Raw genomic sequence first — 24431 nt, 5'->3', positions numbered from 1 at the left:
TGCATGAGCTAGTTACATGCTGCGTAATGAGGGCAAGCATCACAGAAAGGCTGGATCTCGGGTTGCTGTAGGGGACACTGGGAAAGTCAAGGCCAAATGTATGTTTCTCTGAAACCTCAAGCGTCTTGGAGACCCAAAGAGCCCGACGTATGCGAGCCTCTCGTGACTGTTGCATGACTGCCGCCATCGCATGAGTTCATGTGCACTGGAGTGAAAGTCACAGAGATACACACACTCTGAAATGTTAATAAAGCGTGTGCGCGATGGACAAGCGCTGCACGTTAGCCCTGCGAGGCTCTGCACAGAAAATAGATTAATCTATCAGGATTAGTGCGGATATGCAGATTTATCTGCTGATTCGGATGCGGACCAGGTGTGCAGTTACGCACACAGAGTCAAAAGGTCTGCCTTTCTGTATTTCAGATGATATCAGAGACATCTCGGATGATATTGAACAGGCTGAGCTAATGCTAAAGCTATAGTTACAAAAAATCTCAATGTATTTGCTCTGAAATGGCTTTAAAGTTGTTGTTTTTTAGGGATGCACGATATATCGGCCACCATATACGATATATGTTCATTTTTAATGTTATCGTTATCGGCTCGATAAGTAAATTTGGCTGATATATTAAAGCCCGATAAATAATGTATTATTTCCTTCAGCTGAGACACTTCAGATGTTCGCCATGATGTTTTGAATTGCTTGAAATATGATTGGAATCACTTAAAATGAAATTACAGATGCAACATGTGCAAGTCTGTCATATCGGCTGTATAAAAGTATAATGAGAACTTTATAATTGTGTGTTTGGGACGTGGCTTTTAATGGTGAGACTTTTGTTTTTGTAATCAGGCTCTCAAAAATTACATAAAAATTTGGATTTAGATTTATCAGCCAATATATCGGTTATCGGCTTTCAAATATAAAGATTTATCGGTTATCGGCCAAAATGTTCATATCAGTGCATCCCTAATATACACTAATATATATATATATATATATAATATGTAAAAATTACCTGCTTCATCCTATATATTTTTTTTTATAACTTTGATTTTCATGTTAATTTTAGTTCACTTATTAGTAATTTAATGTAGTCATTTTATCAGTTTTGTTATATATATATTTTTTATATTCCTATTTAAGGTTTCATTTATTTTTATTTATAGTTTTTGTATTTATTTTCAGTTAATAATTTTAGTTTTAGTTTTTCGGCCAATATACATGAAAGCTTGTTTCCGCCACTGAATAATAAATAAATAATAATAATTGCGACTTTTTATCTCACAATTGCGAGATATGAAGTCAGAATTGTGAGAAATAAAGTCGCAATTCTGAGAAATAAAGTCGCAATTGGAAGATATAAAGTCAGAATTGGATGATATAAACTATTCTGAGGTAAAAAAAAAAAAAAGTCTGTCTTTTTTTCCCCTTAGAATTGGAGTTTATATCTCACAATTCTGAGAAAAGATGTCAGAATTGCGAGATATAAAGTCGCAATTATGTGTTATAAAGTCAGAATTGCGAGAAAAAAAGTCCGAATTCTGACTTTATATCTCGCAAGATGTAAACTCGCAATTGTGAGATAAAAAGTCACAATTATTATTATTTATTTATTATTCAGTGGAGGAAACAAGCTTCCATAAATATATCGGTTATCGGCTTTCAAATATAAAGATTTATCGGTTATCGGTATCGGCACAAATTTTCATATCGTGCATCTCTAGTTTTTTTCTCTCTCTCATGAACCATTTGGAATTGATACATTGAATTAAACTGATTCTTAGAAATGAATCAGATTCAGATTTACCAAGTCTAATGCCACTTATAAATCAGAGAAGATGCATTAGTAACAGCGAATCTCAAAGTATTTGCTCTTAAAGGACTTAAAAAGAGTCATATTTTCAATCAAACAGTCATCCTTGCCTAGTAGATTCAGATTGTTTTAAAGTCAGCATGATACGTAAGTTGTGCTCGTCTTCTCTATTGTGTCGTATATCCGAGTGAAACGCTTCTGGAACGAGAACAAATGTGGGCGGGGCTTGATTTTGTCTGTGTGGATTTGATTGGATGGTTGTGGTTTGCTATTGGCTGATCTCATGTGAGTGACAGGTTGCCCCGCCCACATCATCAGAGAAGAGAAGAGATGCTGCGAGAGGAACTTATTCTCATTCAAGATTATTAAAACAATAATGATGTGCACCGATAAATCATTCATAATAAACACTGCAATACTCAGTAATAAAAAAAATTATCTAATTTTGATTTAGTGACTTTGATGCAAGTGAAATACAGTAAAAACTAATCTAAATAGACAACCTTTAGAAAACATTTTTGGCCATTTAAAAAGTGCATTAAAATCATAGTTATATTAATAATATTGCTTAATTCCGATGTGTTGCCCAGCTATATTCGATATGCATGTGTGTATAAACACAATCAAATATAGACATGAAAGTCTCTGATCCAGACTTGCTTAATTTTTCCACATGATGTTAGAAATACACGCATACATTTCAGACTCTAATGATGATTGTGATTGTATCCCTAGCAGATCAGTTCTCATTGGTCCTGATGGTTGTGAGGGCCCGCCTCTGCCACCTCTCAACCAATCCACACAAGAGAGATGTGACGTCCAATCACGCGCTGAGATTTCTGCGTTCTGGAGCTGATAGGACACAAACCACACCCAGGTGAGATCAAGCTACTCTGGTGGAAATATGTATATTAGTGTATGTATATTAGTGTATGTATATTAGTTGCAGGTGTGACAAGCGGATGCTTAGAAACAATTAGAAACTAGATTTTCAATTAGAAACACATGAGGATTCATCTTTCTGAAGACGCTGAGCTTTCACTCCCTCTGGGATTTAAGCTGCTGTGACTTTGATTGTGAACTTGAATTTGATTAAATGCAACCTTCACTGTGTAAACGGGTAGTTTGGTGTTAAAGTCCCCCTGTAATCAATCATTTCATCCATTAAAACTCATTTTTGATCACCAAAATCAAATATTTAAACGTTTTTTCCTTGAAAAACACCTCGACACCCTTGCCTCATTTAGTATGCGCGGCTCTATGAATATGCAAATGAGCCCCGCCTCCACTCACTCACTCAGCTCAGAGATCCACTGGTTGACGATCACACGTTGATCTGATTGGTTACAAGGTAGTTTGTGACGTCAGAAACACCAGCGATTTCAAAGCGTGTTTTTGAGACTGTCTTTGGTTCACTGCAGTTTTAAGGAGGAAATACTCAGCAATGCTGTCGACTTATGAATTTACACATGGTTTGTGTTAAAGCAGATTAAAAACACCACATAGACACATAAACAACATTAAAAGCTGGATTTTCACCACAGGGGGACTTTAAAGGAATAGTTGCTCATCCTCACGTCATTCATCGACATCTGCTCTTTTCCATTCAATGAAAGCAAACTTTTTTTTTTTAATGTTCCATAAAAGTAGTTATAAATATAAGTGTCTATTTATACGGAAAGTAATTGCGTTTGCATCAACTTACATTTAGGTCAGCTTTACACACACACACACAGTGCAGCGGGTCACAGTCACATCGCATGAGTGTTGAAGGCCAGTGCAGTCAACCAGCAATGTCAAGCACTCAAGCAAATATAATAAATGCTAACGCTGAGTGTCCTCTAACAGATTAACATCTACAGTCCGTCTCGCACTGGGAAGATCCTCTCCAACGCTTGACCCAGTTACGTATTATAAGAGAATCTATCAGTAATGGATCGTGATGAGAGGAAGTGTGAGCAAGCGGTCTTACTTAACAGCGTGCATGGTGCTTATTATAGACGTGTGTGTGTGTGTGTGTGTGTGTGTGTGTGTGTGTGTGTGTGTGTGTGTGTGTGTGTGTGTGTGTGCAGCAGGAGAGGGGGGTTGGGACAGACATGGCAGGGAGGGTGTAGAGTTACTGCAGGAAACATTAATAGATGCTTTGCAGATTTCCGGTGTGATCTGATGCTGAACCACATGGTGAACCATAGCTCTGATTAATAGATGAAGGATAGTTATTATTGTGAGCATCATTAGGTGTTTGATTGACAGCACTGATTCCCAAACTTTGATTTAGGGATGGGCGATATGGCAAAAAAAAAAATCATATCATGATTTTATTTTTATTTTTTTCAGGAAAATCACGATTTTATCACAATTCTCTTTCATGAAGGTTTTACTATTTTGCAAGTGACTGGGTATTATATATATATATATATATATTAATTATATTATATAATTATTTTATTAATTATTTTTTGTAATATATATATATTAGGGCTGTCAAAAGATTAATCGCGATTAATCGCATCCAAAATAAAAGTTTGTTTTTAATAATATATGTGTGTGTACTGTGTATAATTAAATTTGTATATATAAATACACACACATGCATGTATGTGTGAAAAATGTGTTATTTATATATATAAAAAATTATATTTATATATAATATAAACTATATAAATATATATACAGTATATGTATGCAAATATTTCTTAAATATATACATGCATGTGTGTGTATTTATATATACAAAATAATTATACACAGTACACACACATATATTATGTAAACACAAACTTTTATTTTGGATGCGATTAATCGCGATTAATCTTTTGACAGCCCTAATATATATATATATATATATATATATATATATATATATATTGATAAAATATTGGCAGACATTTAGGCCAAAGTGGCAAAAATAAAAATACACAACATAATGTACAAATGAAATAAACAGTGCTTTATTTTTTCCAATTATATATAATTGCTTGTAATTTACCTTGTTTGCCAAGAAAATGTACAATTGGTGTGTAAAAGGTGCAGTTCTGTTAGAAATGCTGTTATCAAATATTCTCAATGCATTCTGGTTCCGTAAAAGAGCTTCTGAAAATAAAATAGATGAAATTATATAAAAAATGTATTTTTTTTTTTTTTTTCATGCAATTTAAATCTAGTCTGAAACGGTCATAATTTGGCATTAAAGCTTCTGAGAATAGTGTTTTTCTTCCTCAAAATGATTGACAAACAAATCATTGAGGAACCAGAATCATTACATATCGTACGGGCCAGACTGAATAAAAGTCAAATAAGAGCAAATAACACGACGACGAGACGGCAGGCCCTATATATCACAGTAAACACATACATAAATGTAAAATATTAAACATTATATACCGAGAATAGTGGAGTCTCTGAGTCTGCAGGATCAGTGCAATCCTTACGAGAGACTGTGAGATTAGTTTGAGGATTTCTACTACAGTAAAAATATACAAAATATGCTTGATTTTGTTTGGAAGTTGCAAGGCAAGACAATTAATATTAAAATAATCACAACATCCAACAATATTGGATGCAATATTTATTTACAATAGATGAGAGTTTAAAAATGCATATTTACTATTGAATTGTAAATAGAACAAAGATTATTGGAGTGTGTTTTACAAGAAAAAACTATTTCAGTTTTTCTGCTTCAGAATGTCATGTTTAGTTAAATGCGTTACTTTGTGATTGCTTGTGAAATCTACAAGATAAATGTTGATCTTGAGTAGAGTTCAACTGGTGTCCTAGCCATAGTCATTTGATTAGAGAGTCTTTTCATGAATTTGCTGAAAGCTTCACACTTTAGTCTGAATTATTCATTATTAATAAAATCAATCCAAATTTGAATGATTTTTTGTTGATTAATGTTGCAGTTTGATCATGATAAATCTCTGCAAAGTCACACAGTTCTTCTCTATATCAGTGTCAGTGTTTCTGAACTCCTGAAACGCCTCCATTGTAGTCTTGAGTTTCTTCCGGGAACGAACACGTCACAATATTCCTCATTATAATAATTCATGCGCAGAATAAAGGGGCGGGGCCTGGTTGAGTTAGTGTGTAGTGTGTTAAACTGGCGGTTATGGGAAGGGGCGGGACATTTCCCAAACACACTCAAAGCGCTCGACCAATCACAACACACTGATCCAGCCGACCAATCAGAGCACAGTGTGCTTTTCAGAAGGAGGGGCTTCATAGAGACAGGAAGTAAACAGAGCGTTACTGACAGACTGGGAAGAGAGGAGCCGCAACAATGGAGAATATGAGGAAAATAATCAACATTCAAGCAGGAAAACCTGTTCTAGTAGAGCCTGAAATCAAGAGTTTGTAAAAGGGCGTAATATGGGCTGTTTGATCTGAGTCTTGCTGAAGATGTAGAAATGCAGCTGGAGAGAGAAGAGGACTCATGTTTTTATGGATGAACAGGAGTTAAAACTGTCACCACTGATATCTTCATGACTCCACAAGGGCAGCAGCTCTTACCTGAGTCAGCGCACACACACACACACTGACACACACACACACACACACACACACACACACACACACACACACACACACACACACACAGGCTCGCTGGCTCGCCTCTGCTGTCTTCTGGTTGTCCTCTCCATCTCTGATCCTCCAGATCCTCAGGTCTGATCTCACTCTTCCTCAAGGCGTTCTTCATCTGATCCGTATAGCGCTTCTTCCCCCCATCAAGAAGGCTAGCCAGCGGCAACAGCTGTAAGCAGAGACACACACACACACACACACACACACACACACACACACACACACACACACACACACATTCTCTGCAGTCTCTTTACTTTCATCCAGTTATCTTTTACACAGCGATTAAATGTCTGTAGCCTCTCCTGCTTAAACGCAGCCTCAGATCTACAGATCCGGATCAGTCCAGATCAGTCCGGATCAGCACGAGCGACTACATGACACCCTTACCAGGTGGGCGTACTAATCCACTAATGCCTCACACACACACACACACACACACGTTCAGCGCTCTGAATGCTCGCGGGTTTAATCACGTTTGCCCCACGAGAGCAGCAAATGTAAAGGAGGTCAAGAGGTCGTCGTATAATATTTAATAATGTATATTCATAGATATAGGCATGAAGCAGCGTTTGCAATTTCGGAGTGAATCTGAACACTTCATCCATCGGATCATGGATGTTAGGAGTGATATGATATCATACTGACGCTCGTACTGTGATATTATGTTCATATCATTAATCCTAAGTATTACTCTACTAGGTTTGACTGCATTGGATTCTGTATCAAATTTGTTTCATAATTGACACATTTTGGAAACAGCAATATTTATAAAGAAAGCGTCTGCATTCAAAGGACAAAAACGCTGATTTATGATTATTGTTCTGTAACATAAAGACTCTATCTCTTATTCTGTTCGCTTTTGTTATATTTATGCCTGTGAGAATGTGAATATAAACCATGAGCTACAGTCACAGTGTTTATTATTTTAGTATTATTTTAATATTATTATAGTATCTATTCATATTTTAAATTAGCTTTTATATTTTTAGTTTTCACTGTAATTTAAGTTTTAGTAATTTTGTCATGAGCTTTTGTCATTTTTATTTGATTATTATATTATTTTATATATTTAGTATATTTCGCTTATATTATGTCTATCTTATTTATTAATATTTTGAATTAGGTTTTATATTTTCAGAAAAAAACAATTTTATATATATATATATATATATATATATATATATATATATATAATTGTTTTTTTTAGTATACAGTATTTAGCTCAGATTTATTTATTCATATTTTAAATTAGCTTTTATATTTTTAATATTTCATTTTAATTTTAGTAATTTTGTCATGAGCCTTTTGTCATAAAAATATATATATGTATATATAAAAAAATTGATAAACTAAACATTTTTAGCTAAATTTCAAAATATTAATAAATGAATTTGAGCTAAGTATACGGAATATATTTTAAATATATATATATATATATATATATTTAAAATGTATTCCGTATACTTAGCTCAAATTCATTTATTAATATTTTGAATTTAGCTAAAAAATGTTAGTTGAAGTAAACAATAACAACAATATCTAGCTACATGAGCTTGATTTTACATATTATTGTTATGAAAAGTGTCAGAAGGCGACCCATAATGCAACACAAACGTCACGCGTTCAGGCATCATGATCGTAAAACAATTCCAATCTTTCTGAACAAATGTAAGTTAGTTAGCTGTGGGTGTGTGTCCATCTTCAGTGTGTGTGTGTACATGAGTATCTGTCAAACCTCATAGACATCAGGAGCTCAATCTGTGTGCAATCGTTGACTCATAGAGCAAAGGTTAAAGGTCACATGACCCTCTCCAGCGATGCAATGCCATGCAAATCAGTGCATAATCAGGCAGATTATCCTGAGCATGACGAAACTCTGAGGAAGAAGTGTGTGTGTGTTGATCAGACGTGCAGAATGTGTTTGTAAGTGCAGTTCAGAGGTTTGTGAGTGTGATAACAAACACACACACACACACACACACTCAGCAGTCAGTGGCCAGAAGAGAGAGATGTGTGTGTGTTTGTAGCAGCAGGACTGAGAGAAGACGCTCAGGTAATTAGACGGATTTAATGTGTGTGTGTTGCAGAGGTACAGTGTGTGTGTGTGTGTGTGTGTGTGTGTTGCAGAGGTACAGTGTGTGTGTGTGTGTGTGTGTGTGTGTGTGTGTGTTGCAGAGGTACAGTGTGTGTGTGTGTGTGTGTGTGTGTGTGTGTGTGTGTGTGTGTGTGTGTGTGTTGCAGAGGTACAGTGTGTGTTTCTATCATCTGCAGATGTTATTATGCATGTGGATCTTGTCTGTTGTGACGTCGTTTTGTCCTTTAAATGCCAGGCCTGGAGAGAGTGTGTGTGTGTGTGTGTGTGTGTGTGTGTGTGTGTGTGTGTGTGTGTGTGTGTGTGTGTGTGTGTGTGTGTGTGTGTGTGTGAGAGAGAGAGAGAGTATGAATGTAATCAGCTGTGTCTGTTTCACTCTGAAATGCATTAGTAATTAAAGTAAAATAGATTTTACGCATTTATCGATGCAAAATGAGTTTTCTTTCCTGTTTTTGATGTATTTCCTGTTGAAACAGGAAGTTGTTCTTCCTTTTTTTTATTCCTCAATAGTCTTTAGATTAAAACACAGCCACGAAACTGGATTGTTTCTGTACCCAGAAGTGGGGAGGGGCATTTCCATTCTTGAGCGTTTGATTGGACAAAAGGATTGGAGTGCAAGATGATGTCATAAATACTTTAAAGTGAGACTGTAAGTTTGGGGACACTAAGATAAAAGAAGAAACTATTACTTTTATTCAGAAAGGACGCATTAAATTGATCAAAAGTGACAGTAAAGACATTTATAATGTTACAAATGATTTCTGTTTCAAATAAATGCTGTTCTTTAGAACTTTCTATTCATTAAAGGGCACCTATTATGACTCTTTTCACAAGATGTAAAATAAGTCTCTGATGTCCCCAGAGTGTGTATGTGAAGTTTTAGCTCAAAATACCCAACAGATCATTTTTTACAGCATGTTTAAATTGGAATTTTTGGGGCTCAGAAAAACGCGCTGTTTTAGTGTGTGCCCTTTAAATGCAAATGAGCTGCTGCTGCACGGCACAGGGGGCGGAGCCTCACGAGCTCGCGCTCAGAGTCAGGACAATCTCATCTGATAATATCAGAACAGAAACTCTCAGTAGGTGTTCATTTCGACCCGGAGTTGGACAATAACGCCCACAGAGCCAGAGAATATATGCTGTATGGACATAGAACAGGTATAGTTTAGTTTAATTATGGTTATAACTTATTTGTCCTCTGCTTTTATCCACTAATACAAGCCTGCTGTAGCAGACCCTGTCCGAATGATGACCAAAATATACTGACGAGTTCAGTGAAGTTTATTGTACATCACACAAAAGATGAGCATTAGTTTTACTCCAGAGAATCTCTGTAAGAGCTGAATAAACACAGTATAAGAAGTGCGCATTAAAGTCTTATCCATAAACTCTCTATCTCTCTCCCTTTCATTATCATCAACATACACAGCAAAGTACACAAAACACTCGTTACAACTAACAGTAAACAAATATACACACCTTTTCAGTGGGTGCTTAATAAACTGGTAAACCTTATATCCGCACTTTCATTTCTGCCGTGGTCAGTAACGTTAGTCCTGTCGCTCCGGAGAGTGTAAGCTGGATCACGAACAGTACAGATCCATCCTTGAGTAACAACGGGAGTAAATGAAGACTGCTATGTTCATTCTTACATCCAACAACAACACACCTCAATCACTTAGGAGACATTCTTGTCTACAGCTGCTCAAGCGTCGAACAATGGCGGACTCTGTGTCCAGCTCACTCAGGGCGGGTCTAGGCTCAAACTGCAGTGTCACTCAACAGTCGTGGGCGGGGCCTGTTCAAGTCTACGTCACATTGCCCTGAATCTGAGAACAGCTCGTTCTGAGACGGTGCTTATGATTTATGGGGATTTTAAAAAAAGCACTGGGTGGATTTTTATCATTCTAGGGTGGTTTTGCTCACATACTGCCAACACACATTTATTTTCAAACACCATGTAAAAGTGAATTTTGCATAATAGGTGCCCTTTAAAGCCTGAAAAAAAAAATATATATATATATATTAATGAATGTATCATGGTTTCCACAGAATTATGAAGCAGCACAACTGATTATGATTTATGATTAACACTGATAATAATCATAAATGTTTCTTGAGCATCAAATCATCATATTAGAGTGATTTCTGAAGGATCATGTGACACTGAAGACTGGAGTAATGATGCTGAAAATGACAGGAATAAATTGCACTTTACTATATATTAATATTTCACAGTTTTTACTGTATTTTTGATCAAATAAATGCAGCTTTGTGAGCAGGACTTTTGAACACCTCCACCTAATTACACCTAATTATGTCAACTTTCAGGAGTTCATTAACATAAAGCGATCTGACCTCAACACTTCATTAGTCTCGGCCGTTAAGAAAGAACATGATGGCCAATGTTGATGTTGCTGAGTTTAAAAATAATGTTTCAGACTGAATTATCCTCGTCCTTACTGATCTCTCTATCGTTCTCTCTCTCTCTCTCTCTCTCTCTCTCTCTCTCTCTCTCTCTCTCTCTCTCTCTCTATCGTTCTCTCTCTCTCTCTCTCTATCATTCTCTCTCTCTCTCTCTCTCTATCGTTCTCTCTCTCTCTCTCTCTCTCTCTCTCTCTCTCTCTCTCTCTCTCTCTCTCTCTCTCGTTCTCTCTGTCTCTCTTGTTCTCTCTCTTGTTCTCGCTCTCTCTCTTGTTCTCTCTCTCTCTTGTTCTCGCTCTCTCTCTCTGTTCTCTCTCTCTTGTTCTCTCTCTCTCTCTTGTTCTCGCTCTCTCTCTCTGTTCTCTCTCTCTTGTTCTCTCTCTCTCTCTCGTTCTCTCTCTCTCTCTCTCTCTCTTTCTCTCTCTCTCTCTCTCGTTCTCTCTGTCTCTCTTGTTCTCTCTCTCTCTCTTGTTCTCGCTCTCTCTCTCGTTCTCTCTCTCTCTTGTTCTCTCTCTCTCTCTTGTTCTCTCTCTCTCTCTTGTTCTCGCTCTCTCTCTCTGTTCTCTCTCTCTTGTTCTCTCTGTTCTCTCTCTCTTGTTCTCTCTCTCTCTCTTGTTCTCGCTCTCTCTCTCTGTTCTCTCTCTCTTGTTCTCTCTCTCTTGTTCTCTCTCTCTCTCTCTTGTTCTCTCTCTCTCTCTCTCTCTCGTTCTCTCTGTCTTCAGTTAGATGGAGGAGAGCGAGAGAAGCAGAAGTCGATCTCCTCGTCAGGTCGGTCGGGTCGAGCAGGTCGTGGGGAAATGGCTGCGACGTTCAAGAGACTCTCTCAGCAGGTGGAGTAACACACACACACACACGCACACACACACACACACACACACACACACACACACACATCCCGACGCAGGAAGCGAACACTCATCAGATCATAGAGCTGTTTTACAGTGATCAGGGTTTGCAGGTTTTATGGTCTTGGTTTCCTAACAGCCATAAATTCCAGCTTTGCGAAGCTTGTGAGATTCAGTGTTTGTCGAGATGGAATGAAGGTGGTGAAACACAGGGAAACTTTTTGAGCAATGTTGCCGTCAACGGGGAACCAGATGAGACACAGGCCCACGACACATCTAAAGTATCCAGATAGAAATGTATTGTCCGTTTTCAATGGACAGTGGCCAAGCAACACTCATGAAAAGTCACACAGTTCTTCTCTATATCAGTGTCAGTGTTTCTGAACTCCTGAAACGCCTCCATTGTAGTCTTGAGTTTCTTCCGGGAACAAACACGTCACAATATTCCTCATTATAATAATTAATGCGCAGAATAAAGGGGCGGGGCCTGGTTGAGTTAGTTAGTAGTGTGTTAAACTGGCGGTTATGGGAAGGGGCGGGACATTTCCCAAACACACTCGAAGCGCTCGACCAATCACAACACACTTATCCAGCCGACCAATCAGAGCACAGTGTGCTTTTCAGAAGGAGGGGCTTCATAGAGACAGGAAGTAAACAGAGCGTTACTGACAGACTGGGAAGAGAGGAGCCGCAACAATGGAGAATATGAGGAGAATAATCAACATTCAAGCAGGAAAACCTGTTCTAGTAGAGCCTGAAACATCATCAAGACTTTGTAAAAGGCGTCTTTAATATCTACATCTACATAAACATCTACAAAAACCTTCATTCCTTTTTCACTGAAGAAAGAAAGACATGAACATCTTGGATGACGTGGGGGAGAGTAAACTATCAGGAAATTTTAATTACTCCTTTAAGCAAGAATGCGTTGAATTTATCAAAAGTGACAGTAAAGACATTTTTGATCTCTCTCTCTCTCTTTCTCTCTCTCTCTCTCTCTCTCTCTCTGAAAATAATGTTTCAGACTGAATTATCCTCGTCCTTTTACTGATCTCTCTATCGTTCTCTCTCTCTCTCTCTCTCTCTCTCTCTCTCTCTCTCTCTCTCTCTCTCTCTCATAGGGAGCGTATTTTAGGAGGCAGGAGGTCTCGCTCCGGGGATTCGGGCCGGCAGAACTTCCCAGTGAAAGTGACGGTGGAAGTGATCCGAGACTCTGTCCTGGACTCTCATGGTTTCAGTGTCTCAGCACAGCTCCCCCTGCTGGTCAGGGACGTCACTGCAGGTGCACACACACACACACACACACACACACACACACACACACACACACACACACACACACACACACAGACACACACACACACGCACGTGGAGTTCGGCTTACGGAGCAGGTTGTTTTTGAACACAGATTATGATCTAAGCGAAGAGTCAGAGACACCAATAAGATTAAATGGAGACTTCTAAGAGCAGTGCTATTTTAGTGTTATAGGTCTCATTATATGTTGAATTAGTTTTTATTTGATATTTCTCATTTAAATTTTAGCTAAAGTTTGTCATTTTGTTGTGTTTTTGTAATTTTTTTAAAAGTTTTTAAAAAAAGTATAGTTTTTATTATATTATAGTTATTTTGAATTAGTTTTTATTTTTATATTTTCCATTTTAATTTTAAAGTTTGAGTATTTTGTTGTGCGTTTTTTTGTCATTTTTTGACACGTTTTTTTTTTTAAATCATATAGTTTCTATTAATATTTTGAATTAGTTCCATTTTCGTTTTGTTTAATTTTAGTAATTTTGTTGTGTGTTTTTTGTCTTTTTTTTTATCGTGTAGTTTTTGTTCATTTTTATTTCAGTTTTAGTTATTTCAGTACATGGCAGCTAGATAAAATAAAGTAAGTTCAAGTTTTTTATATTTTATCTTATTTCAGTTATATGCTTATTTTATTTAAAGCAACAGAAATGAAATCTCCTTTATGGCCTTTTCCTCTAGATGTGTGTCTATCAGTAGCTGCGTTTCCATTACCCTTCAAATTGCGCAAAATGAAATTGCGAATAGAAAATACGTCCAATGGAAACACGTCAATTTCGCGAAAACTGGAATGGAAAACTTTCGCAAAACTCCAATGGAAACAGTTTTTGCGCATTTACAGTCACCTGACGTAGATGACGCGGTGTGTTTGGACAGAATACGAGACAGAGCTCTTTATTAAATTCATAAAAGACAAAATAATTACAGGAATAATGGATTCTAAACCTCAAATAAATGCCACAATCAAGACCTCGAAGCAGATCTGAGGGAGAAACACCCAGGGCCCTATCTTACACCCAGAGCAATTGGCTTTGTACACCGACGTTTCATTCCTATTTCTCACCCGCGCACAGCGGACTTTTCCCTCCACAGACGCACGTCGGTAAATTAGGGAATGAACTTGCGCTCCTGGGGGCGGTTCAGGGAAAAGAGGAGGCGTGTTCCGGTGCAAACGTTCCCTGGTGCTATTTTGCAGTTTCAGAAAACAATTCCGCCACAGACCAGGAGAAACCTCGTCTAAAGTCAGTGGAGCGTTGCGCATGTTATTCAGATGCTATTTTAAGGGCGCATGCTTGGCCATAATGTAGCGTGTGCACAACACACACACACTGCTTCTCTCATCTACACACAGAAGCAGCAGTTCTCATTTTTAAAAAAACATACATTATTACAAGGAAAAATATTACCACACGAGGGAAATCATTGTTGTGTCCATGAAGATGTGAAAAATAGGCATAAATCTAGCTTACACATTTACCCAAATTATTATCCGCCTGTTTAACCGAAGCTAATTTGGGTGTGTTTCTCCATCCCCAATGTCACTTCTCTGTGTTTTACGGCCCTGACGAGAGCGTCGGTCTCCTCGGCTGTGAACCGCTCCTGGCAAATCCGCCGTTATAATAGCAATCCGCCATGGAACAAGCGCGCCTGCTCTTAAAGGGAATGTGAGATGACGCTCTGATTGGTTTATTTCATGTTACGCCCAAACCACACCTATGAGTAATGAAGCGACTTCAGACCAACACATTTTAGATTTGCGCCGGGCGCAAGAGTCATTTATCCCACCGGTGTAATAGCAATAACAGCGCCCGAGACCCGCCCACAAAGTTACTTGCGTTTCGCGCTTCATACTTGCGTTTCAGATCGTTAAAGTAGGGCCCCCAGAAACTCCTCATATGAGCCGCTCACAGTATAATAAGGGTCGTTCCTCACCATTAATGCTTGGAAAACACACATACATCTCCTTCCATTAGTAATAATGGCCAGTGCAGAGGCTGGGATGTAGTACATAATCCTACCAATGTCTGTCGCCATGATTTTTGGGATGATTTTACTGATCACGAGAGGAAAAATTAAGTTTTAGTCGCATAACATCAGTTAATGGAAACGCCGTCATTTCGCAATAGTTTTTGTCGACATTTAGAAAAAATCACAAAAGTTTTGCGCAAATCTTTAATGGAAACGCGCCTAGTGTCAGATTGAATGTTGAGCGTCTCTGATGGTGAAAGTGTGAGAACAGACGTGACTCTTGAGCTCAACACCTGCTCCTCTCGTTTATTTCATTCATTAAGATGCAGGTGCTCACACACACACACACACACACTCCGACTCGAGCTGATAACCGGATCTATTCTCATCCTGAACCCAATCTCACTGAAGACACAGAATAACTCTATTACAAAATACACTGGATTCCTGTTTTAGAGGTCTTCTGTTCAAAGGGCTAAAATCTATGACAGCTTGTATGAACTGCATGACAGAAGTCAATCCCAGAATGCATTGCAATTAGTGCTGTGAAAAAGAAGGCATCACTAAATATGCGTTAAATATCACTAAAAATAGTTCGGTCTAATTAAAGAAATATTTGTGTCTGCTATGTATTTTCACATTTAATATTTAAAAAAAAATACAGTAAAAACTGTGAAATATTATTATAATGTAAATCATCTGTTTTCTATGTGAATATATAGTCAAGTGTAATTTATTCCTGTCATTTTCAGCATCATTACTCCAGTCTTCAGTGTCACATGATCCTTCAGAAATCACTCTAATATGATGATTTGATGATCAAGAAACATTTATGATTATTATCAATGTTGAAAACAGTTCATAATTCTGTGGAATCCATTTCTTCCCAAAATCCTTTAATGAATAGAAAGTTCAAAAGAACAGCATTTATTTGAAATGCAGATATTTTTGCAACATTATAAATGTCTTTACTGTCGCTTTTGATCAATTTAATGCCTCTTAGCTGAATATATATATCAGTTTATATCAAATATTGATATATATGTATTCAACAAAAACAAAAACAAATCTTACAGACCCCAAACTTTTGAACACTCGTGTACATTTGGCTTTGTCGTACTTCTATATTCTTGTGCAAAATATTGAAGAACAAATAAAGCACAGGTAATATTAGCCATAATAAAACATCCACATATTTTGTAAAGTGGAATCTTCCATAACAGTTTTAAAGATTTCAACTTGTTATTCCAGGTTTGTCAAACTCCTTGAAATGCTTCATCTCTCATATGTTTGCATGTGCACCAGTAAAGTGATTATTCCCAGTAACCAGAGTAAGGATTTAATCCCAGTAAGATGTTCACGTTCTCGTTTACATGCAATTTTCATCATTCTGATGATTCTCGAAGAATTGTGGTTATTTTCACTGCTATTATTCACATATTCATGATTTAATCTACTTATATCCAATGCAAAAATGGACGCCTAATGTCTGCATGTATTCAATATACTGCATTATATTGATGATATATCAACACCCCAACAATGCACTGCCATGTTTACGAATCGGACTTTCCCGACGCTTGCGACGCCAAGCTCACGGGTTCGGTTCCCAGGGAAAGCAAGAACTGATGAGAATGTAAATGTGTAGCTTGAAATGCAATGTAAGTCGCTTTGCGTCCGCCAAATGCATAAATGTAAATGCTCATGATCCGTGATCACGATTTATAATGTTTATAATCAACATATGCCACATATTTTACTATGATTATGAGCTTAATTGCATCAATTTAATTGAACTATTTACATGAGATAAAGTTTAATTGTGGCATTGCCTAAAATCTCATTATGAGGTCCATATTTTCTCTCACATTGTTTACTGCATGCTCCAGTGGAGCACAATAGCGAATCAAACCAATTTCACAGGAAAAGGCTCGAGAATGATTGCATGTCAAAGTCTCTTTCATGGAAAGCCTGTTCTCTTGGTGGCCGTATCTGCAGCGTCTCCAATCTGTGACAGCCAGAGCTTTCAACTGATGTGAGGACTTTACCAGTCACTGTTATTTAGAAGGCTTATTGCGTGCTGCACTTTCTCCCATTCATAAGTGATATGAGTGCATCTTCTTTGTATATAAATACAGTCTTTGTTCCACGTCAACATCATTGCTCTGGTTATGGAGACTCAGCTGACATTTCCAGCTCGTCAACACGAGATGTTTCCCGCCTTTTTAAAGCATTTCAAACTCAAATCAGCCACTTATAAGCTTCCGTTTTCATAGACGGTAAACAACACAGCTCTTGTGTTCTCTCTCTCTCACACACACACACACACACACACACACACACAGATTCTGCAGTGCTGACTTCTCTCTTTTTTGCAGCAGAAACAGCTGATAAAAGCCCAGAGGGAAAACCTCACTGTGTGTGTGTGTGTGTGTGTGTGTGTGTGTGTGTGTGTGTGTGTGTGTGTGTGTGTGTGTGTGTGTGTGTGTGTTGGCATGAAGACAAATGAGTGTAAATGGCAGGACAGAGCAATGCAGAGACTCTCAGTCAGACTCACACCAGACGTGACATGAATAATGAATTAACAATGCAACTTTCATCACTATAACTTTGACATATTTAACATATTCATTGATAATAATCATAAATGTTTCTTGATCATCAAATCCTCATATTAGAGTGATTTCTGAAGGATCATGTGACACTGAAAACTGGAGTAATGATGCTGAAAATTCAGCTTTCATCACAGGAATAAATGACACTTTACTGTATATTCACATAGAGAACAGCTGATTTATATTAAAATAATATTTAAAAAAATCACTGTATATTTGATCAAATAAAAGCAGCTTTGGTGAGCATAAAATACTTCTTTTAAAAACATAAAAGATTAAAGATCATGAAATCAGAGGATGAGGAACAGAATCTCATCGCATTGATTTCAACATAAACTCTGCATAATAAACGTGAAAATACAGACACACAATAAGACAGAAGCATCTTTCACAATCGCACTGTATCTCAATAACTTTTACTCATACACTGATAAAAAAGGATTTTGTGGTGAAGTAAATACTACAGAAAAACAAATGTAATTTCTACATGAAAAATTTCTACTCATTTATGCTTTAAGTTATAAAATTAAAAACTACTCAACTTTTCTGATACTGGTGTTCCCATCATGCATAATGAATAATTAACGAGGTTGATATCTCACTGTTTTCCAGCTGTATTTACACTGTTTTATCATTCATTTTGTTGTTAGGTTTAGTAACTTGCCATTTTATGACATTTGGAGTTCATTTTCTACTCATAATGACACATTCATAATCAAAAACGATCCATCGAATGTTTCCGTCATTGTGTATCGTCTGTGTTCAAGTGTCGCGTTATGTAGACATGGTGTCTACACAATATCTATATTGTTTACTCAGATGTTTCTAAGTAAAGCATACACTTTGAAAACGTGGTTAATTCAGTGTTATTTTGTTTGAGTAAAACGTATTGCAAAGGAAAGTTCAAATAACCTTTTTCTGGCCAAGTTAAAATGACTTATTTTCTTTGCTAATTTTTACTTAACTTAGTCAAGTAGAGTTAACTTAATTCCATATGTGAAATTTACTTTAAAAAAAATAGGCGTGCAAAACTAACCCTTTACACCAAGTGTTAAAATGCATGAAATGTATCTTAATATTTATTATTATATGTGTGTGTGTGTGTGTTTATTTGTAGGAGGCCCAGCAGACGGACAGCTTTTTCCTGGAGATCAGATCCTGAAAGTAAACAATAAAGTCATAGAAGATCTTTCCCCGGAAAACACGGAGCAGATGATAAGGTGACTGATCCGATTAGAGGAACACCACTGAATAACTCGCTTGTGATGAGGTCATGATTTATGATTTATGATTTATGCTCCGCCCTCAGGGATTGCCAGGACTCTGTAACCATGACGATCCTCAGAAATATGACGGTGTGTATTGAAGATTCTTCTTCCTGTTGTCTTGTTTGTTTGTTCATAGTAATGAAACTGAAGGATCTTTTTTTATTACTGATAATAATAACTATAGGTTTTATTTATAAAGCGCCTTTCCCAGATCAAGGTCATTGTACATTGAGCTGGATTATTATCGTTAACCAAAATTAAAATGAAAACTATTAAAAACATTTCTGTTCATTGAAATAAAGCTGAAATAAATTAATATGTAAATATATTTAAATATACGCTCAATGTAATGACGGCAATTGATGCCTCTCGCGGTTCAAACAAACAGGGAACGTTCGTCATTACGTTGTGCGTCAAGTTCAAGTGTTTCTCTTGTGGCGTAAATCGTACGACTGTCTTCCGGAAGCTAGTTATTTTAGTCGATAAAGTTGTAAATATGGATATTTTGGAGCACTTTTATGATGGACAGATGCACTTTTATGATGGATAGATGCATTTTTATGATGATAGATGTACTTTTATGATGGAGGGCAATTCCGCGCAAAACTGTCACATCCATAACACCAACACAATGCAATGGTATTTAGTTGGCGTTATGGATGTGACATTTTTGCGTGGAATTGCCCTGGATAGATGCACTTTTATGACAGACAGATGCACTTTTATGACAGACAGATGCACTTTTATGATGGATAGATGCACTTTATGATGGATAGATGCACTTTTATGATGGATAGATGCACTTTTATGATGACAGATGCACTTTATGATGGATAGATGCACTTTTATGATGGATAGATGCACTTTTATGATGACAGATGCACTTTTATGACAGACAGATGCACTTTTATGATGGATAGATGCACTTTTATGATGGATAGATGCACTTTTATGATGAATAGATGCACTTTATGATGGACAGATGCACTTTTATGATGGATAGATGCACTTTTATGATGGATAGATGCACTTTTATGATGGATAGATGCACTTTTATCATGGATAGATGCACTGTATGATGGATAGATGCACTTTTATGATGGATAGATGCACTTTTATCATGGATAGATGCACATTATGATGGATAGATGCACTTTTATGATGGATAGATGCACTTTTATGATGGATAGATGCACTTTTATCATGGATAGATGCACATTATGATGGATAGATGCACTTTTATGATGATAGATGCACTTTTATGATGGACAGATGCACTTTTATCATGGATAGATGCACTTTTATGATGAATAGATGCACTTTTATCATGGATAGATGCACTTTTATAATGGATAGATGCACTTTTATCATGGATAGATGCACTTTTATCATGGATAGATGCACATTATGATGGATAGATGCACTTTTATCATGGATAGATGCACTTTTATGATGGATAGATGCACTTTTATGATGGATAGATGCACTTTTATCAGGGATAGATGCACTTTGATGGACTTCCAAAGACATACAGCCATTCACTGCCATTATAAAGCTTGGAAGAGCCAGGGCGTTTTTAATATAACTCTGATTGTATTCGTCTGAAAGAATTATGTCATATACACCTAGGATGAGTTCAGGGTGAGTAAATCATGGGCTAATTTTCATTTTTGGGCAAACTATCCCTTTAATTTAACCTTGCATCTCACATACAGGTATCAGAATGTAAAGAAAGTAGGAGTGTAACGATGCCCTCACGTCACGATCCTGAACTCACGATACGATATTATTGCGATACTTCAAGACATATAATTAAAGATTAACAAAAAATGTACTGTTGATTAAAATGCTAAATTTGATATTTCATTGTGTGTGTAAATGAATAGTCTTGGACTTGGTGCTGAAACCCAAAGCACAGGACAATAGAGACGCCAGAATAACAATATTCATAATTCTGAAGCTGAAAACACAGGATTATTGTAGACGAATATGCTTGATCTCCGTCACTGACTAGATATATTTAACATAATGTCGGACACTTTTTACTGGTAACATCAGACATTATCAGGACACACAAATATGCATTATTATACATTATATTCAACATTATATATAGTAGTTTAATGTAGTACTGACACTAAAACTCTGAAAACTTGAATTTCTTTCTGTCATTTTTATTTTGGGTGAACTATACACAATACATATTGTTGCATTTTGTATTGCGATATATTGTGACACGATATATTGTTACACCCCTAAAAGAAAGCTTCTTTTTGCTTTCAGAATCCCAAGTCTTCATTCATAACCGCAGAGAAGAGAGCTCGCCTGAGAAGAAACCCCGTTAAAGTGCGCTTTGCAGAAGAGGTGGTCGTCAACGGACACACTCAGGTAAAGCCAACCCTGTTTCTGACGTCACAAACTACCGTGTAACCAATCAGATCAACGCGTGATCGTCAACCAGTGGATCTCTGAGCTGAGGGAGTGAGTGGAGGCGGGGCTCATTTGCATATTCATAGAACCGCGCATACTAAATGAGGCAAGGTGTCGAGTTACATTCAAGCGCTTTTAAGGCATGAAGATTTTGTTTCAAGGAAAAAACTTTTAAATGTGTCATTTTGGTGATCAAAGATGAGTTTAAGGGATACAATTATTGACTACAGGGGGACTTTAAATTAATAATAGCCTAATAAGTGAGTAATTGAACACTACATTATTTTTATGACTGAAGTATTTGGACATTTAAAGGCGCAGTAAGTGATTTCTGAGAAACGCTGTTGAAAGTTGATCGAACTGAGCAGCAAAACACACTTGTAGCCAATCAGCAATAAGGGGCGTGTCCACTCATTTGGGGGGGGGGGTGCCTGTGTTACATAGTGTGTTTGTGAATTTGGGGGTGGAGCTATTAAGATAGGGGCGTGTTTGTTTCTCAGAAATCACTTACTGCACCTTTAACACTTAAATTAACACGTAATTACAGTAAAGATGATTGTGAATACATGTAGGGTAAGTGCAAATGTGTGTATATGCTAAGCTATCAGGCTAATCGGGTATCTGTATGCTATGCTAGTACATAAGCTAAATAATACAGATGATAAATCTGGGAAAAACTGGGAGCAGTGTTTTGCCAGATGAGAAGTTTATCTATGTTTCATCTTTATATCTCTTTTAATTCCTTTCTGTGAAGCACTTTGAATTACCATAGTGTATGAAATGTGCTATATAAATAAACTTGCCTTGCCTAGCCATCGTAATATGAGTGCACCGTCTTTGTGTATCTAAAATCTTTTAATACTGCCATGTATTATTCACTGTTTCCAGGGAAACTCTCTTCTCTTCCTTCCCAACGTTCTGAAGGTTTACCTGGAGAACGGCCAGACCAAAGCCTTCAAATTTCACAAGACCACCACTGTCAAGGTTTGAGGTTTCTGTACTCTATAACAACTTCATCTTCTTAACCTTATTTCTGTGAAAAGATGAAAATATGCATTTGGCAAAAATACTATTTTATGTTAACTTTAGGCTAAGCTAACATGACAACGATTTAATGCAGTGTTATTTTAGTTTTTATTAGGGCTGTCTATCTATCTAGTGATTTAAATTTATCTAATTAATTACATGATAAGCATTAAATATACATTATAAAAAATAGCTTTAGAAAGAAATATTTTATTTGATTCAACATAGAATTTATTACACTTAAACTTTTTTTTTTTCAGAAGCGGAATCTGAATTGGTATTTACATATATTTACAGACCAAAACTGTTTGATTACCAACATTCTTCAAAATATCTTCTATTATGTTCCGCAAAAGAAAGAAAATCATACAGGTTTTTTCATGAAATTATACTCTAAATAAGAAACTGCCCGTAGGTGGCGGTAAATCTCTAAATGAGTAAGTCATTGAATCATTCATTCGACTCATTCAAATGGCTGATTCATTCAGGAATTAAGTAAATTATTCTCTTTGTGAATCATTGGTTCACCTAATTGATTTGTTCAAATGGCTGATTCATTCAGGATTCAGGAATTATGTAAATTACTCTCTTTATGAATTATAGCTTCACTTGATTGATTCGTTCAAACGGCTGATTCATTCAGGAATGAAGTAAATGACTCTCTTTGTGAATCACTGGTTCACCCGATTGATTCGCTCAAACCACAGATTCATTCAGAAGCGAAACACCGCTGTGTGGCTCGAAGACGCACAACAGTTCTGCTCTGGCTTTATAGGTAATATTATCGTTGGCAAAACTGAGCAAAAACACAATATTGTGTCTAAAATATAATACAATATTAACTTCTTATTTATTGAACTGTTGTATAAAATCAATATCACATTTGCAATCCTGCTATTCAGGACAAAAACAGCACTGGTGTGATATTACTGACTATAGGCCAATCATATCACATAAATATGAGACAAAAGGGGCATTTTTACCCTGATATCTTGAATCTTAGGGGCGTATAACTGCATTCAATGGAAAGAATTTTCCATTTAATTCTTTACTTCTAATTTTCATTTAATTTAATATTCAACAATATTATTCATCCGCCTGCATTAGTAAATTAATAACTAATTTAATAACTTTTTTACAACAAAAATGAAGCATCACTGAGCTTCCTTAAGCTGGACTGTGACGCTATTTTCTTCCGGAAACAAACTTAGTTGCATTATTTTCCTGTTCTCTCTGTAAAGCTGCTCTGAAACTCTCTGTGTTGTAAGAAGCGCTGTATAAATAAAGCTGACTTGACTTCTCATTAACTTCCAGAATGCATAATGAGTGTGTGGATGTGGTAATGAAGCTGTGTCTGTGTGCAGGACATCGTGTTGACTCTGAAAGAAAGGCTGTCCATTCGCTCTATTGAGCATTTCTCACTGGTTCTGGAACAGCAATACAGCATCACTAAACTACTCCTGCTGCACGAGGAGGAGCTCATCCAGAAGGCAAGCAACATTATCTGCACTCTATAGAGACACTGTACGTGACCCTGGATCACAGAACCAGTCTCGAGTCGCACGGGTATATCTGTGGCAATAGCCAACAATACATTGTATGGGTCAAAATTATAGATTTTTCTTTTATGCCAAAAATCATGAGGATATTAAGTAACGATCATGTTCCATGAAGATATTTAGTAAATTTTCTACTGTAAATATATAAAACATGTATTTCTGTGAGTGAATGCAGCACAATCGCCAACATAAATGAACAACTTTAAAGGAGATTTTCTCAATGTTTCGATTTTTTTGCATCCTCAGATTCCAGATTTACAATAGTCGTATCTCGACCAAATATTGTCCTATCCTAACAAACCACACATCAATGGAAAGATTATTTATTCAGCTTTCATATTATGTATAAATCTCAATTTCCAAAGAATTGCCCCATGTGACTGGTTTTGTGCTCCAGGGTCACATATTGTGTGTCTCTCTCTCTTTGATTCATATTAGTGAATTGGTCCAGTTCATTTCAGTCTTCCAGTTCAAAAATAATTCACTGATTCTTTCCA

At 36.7% G+C, this 24431-nt stretch overlaps 1 protein-coding gene across 5 annotated transcripts in view; it reads left to right on the top strand.

Moving 5' to 3' along the window:
• frmpd1b (FERM and PDZ domain containing 1b) overlaps window positions 1-24431 on the top strand; it is a 51253-nt gene that overhangs the window by 12396 nt on the left and 14426 nt on the right. For 2 of the 5 annotated variants that reach the window (XM_079891788.1, XM_079891791.1), the window contains exons 2-9: window positions 2556-2694; window positions 11640-11747; window positions 12884-13044; window positions 18769-18871; window positions 18961-19006; window positions 21203-21307; window positions 22238-22333; window positions 23740-23865. In XM_079891788.1, coding sequence (XP_079747914.1) covers window positions 11644-11747; window positions 12884-13044; window positions 18769-18871; window positions 18961-19006; window positions 21203-21307; window positions 22238-22333; window positions 23740-23865 — 741 coding nt within the window. In that variant the 5' untranslated portion in view covers window positions 2556-2694; window positions 11640-11643. Of the gene's footprint in view, window positions 1-2552; window positions 2695-11639; window positions 11748-12883; window positions 13045-18768; window positions 18872-18960; window positions 19007-21202; window positions 21308-22237; window positions 22334-23739; window positions 23866-24431 lie in introns of all 5 variants that reach the window. The other 3 variants (XM_079891789.1, XM_079891790.1, XM_079891792.1) reach the window with 2 other exon arrangements.

The sequence above is a fragment of the Squalius cephalus genome (assembly GCF_949319135.1).
Source record: "Squalius cephalus genome assembly, chromosome: 14".
NCBI classification, from domain to species: domain Eukaryota; kingdom Metazoa; phylum Chordata; class Actinopteri; order Cypriniformes; family Leuciscidae; genus Squalius; species Squalius cephalus.
Note: the sequence above shows the minus strand (reverse complement) of the source record. Positions and strands in the feature narration are given on the sequence as shown.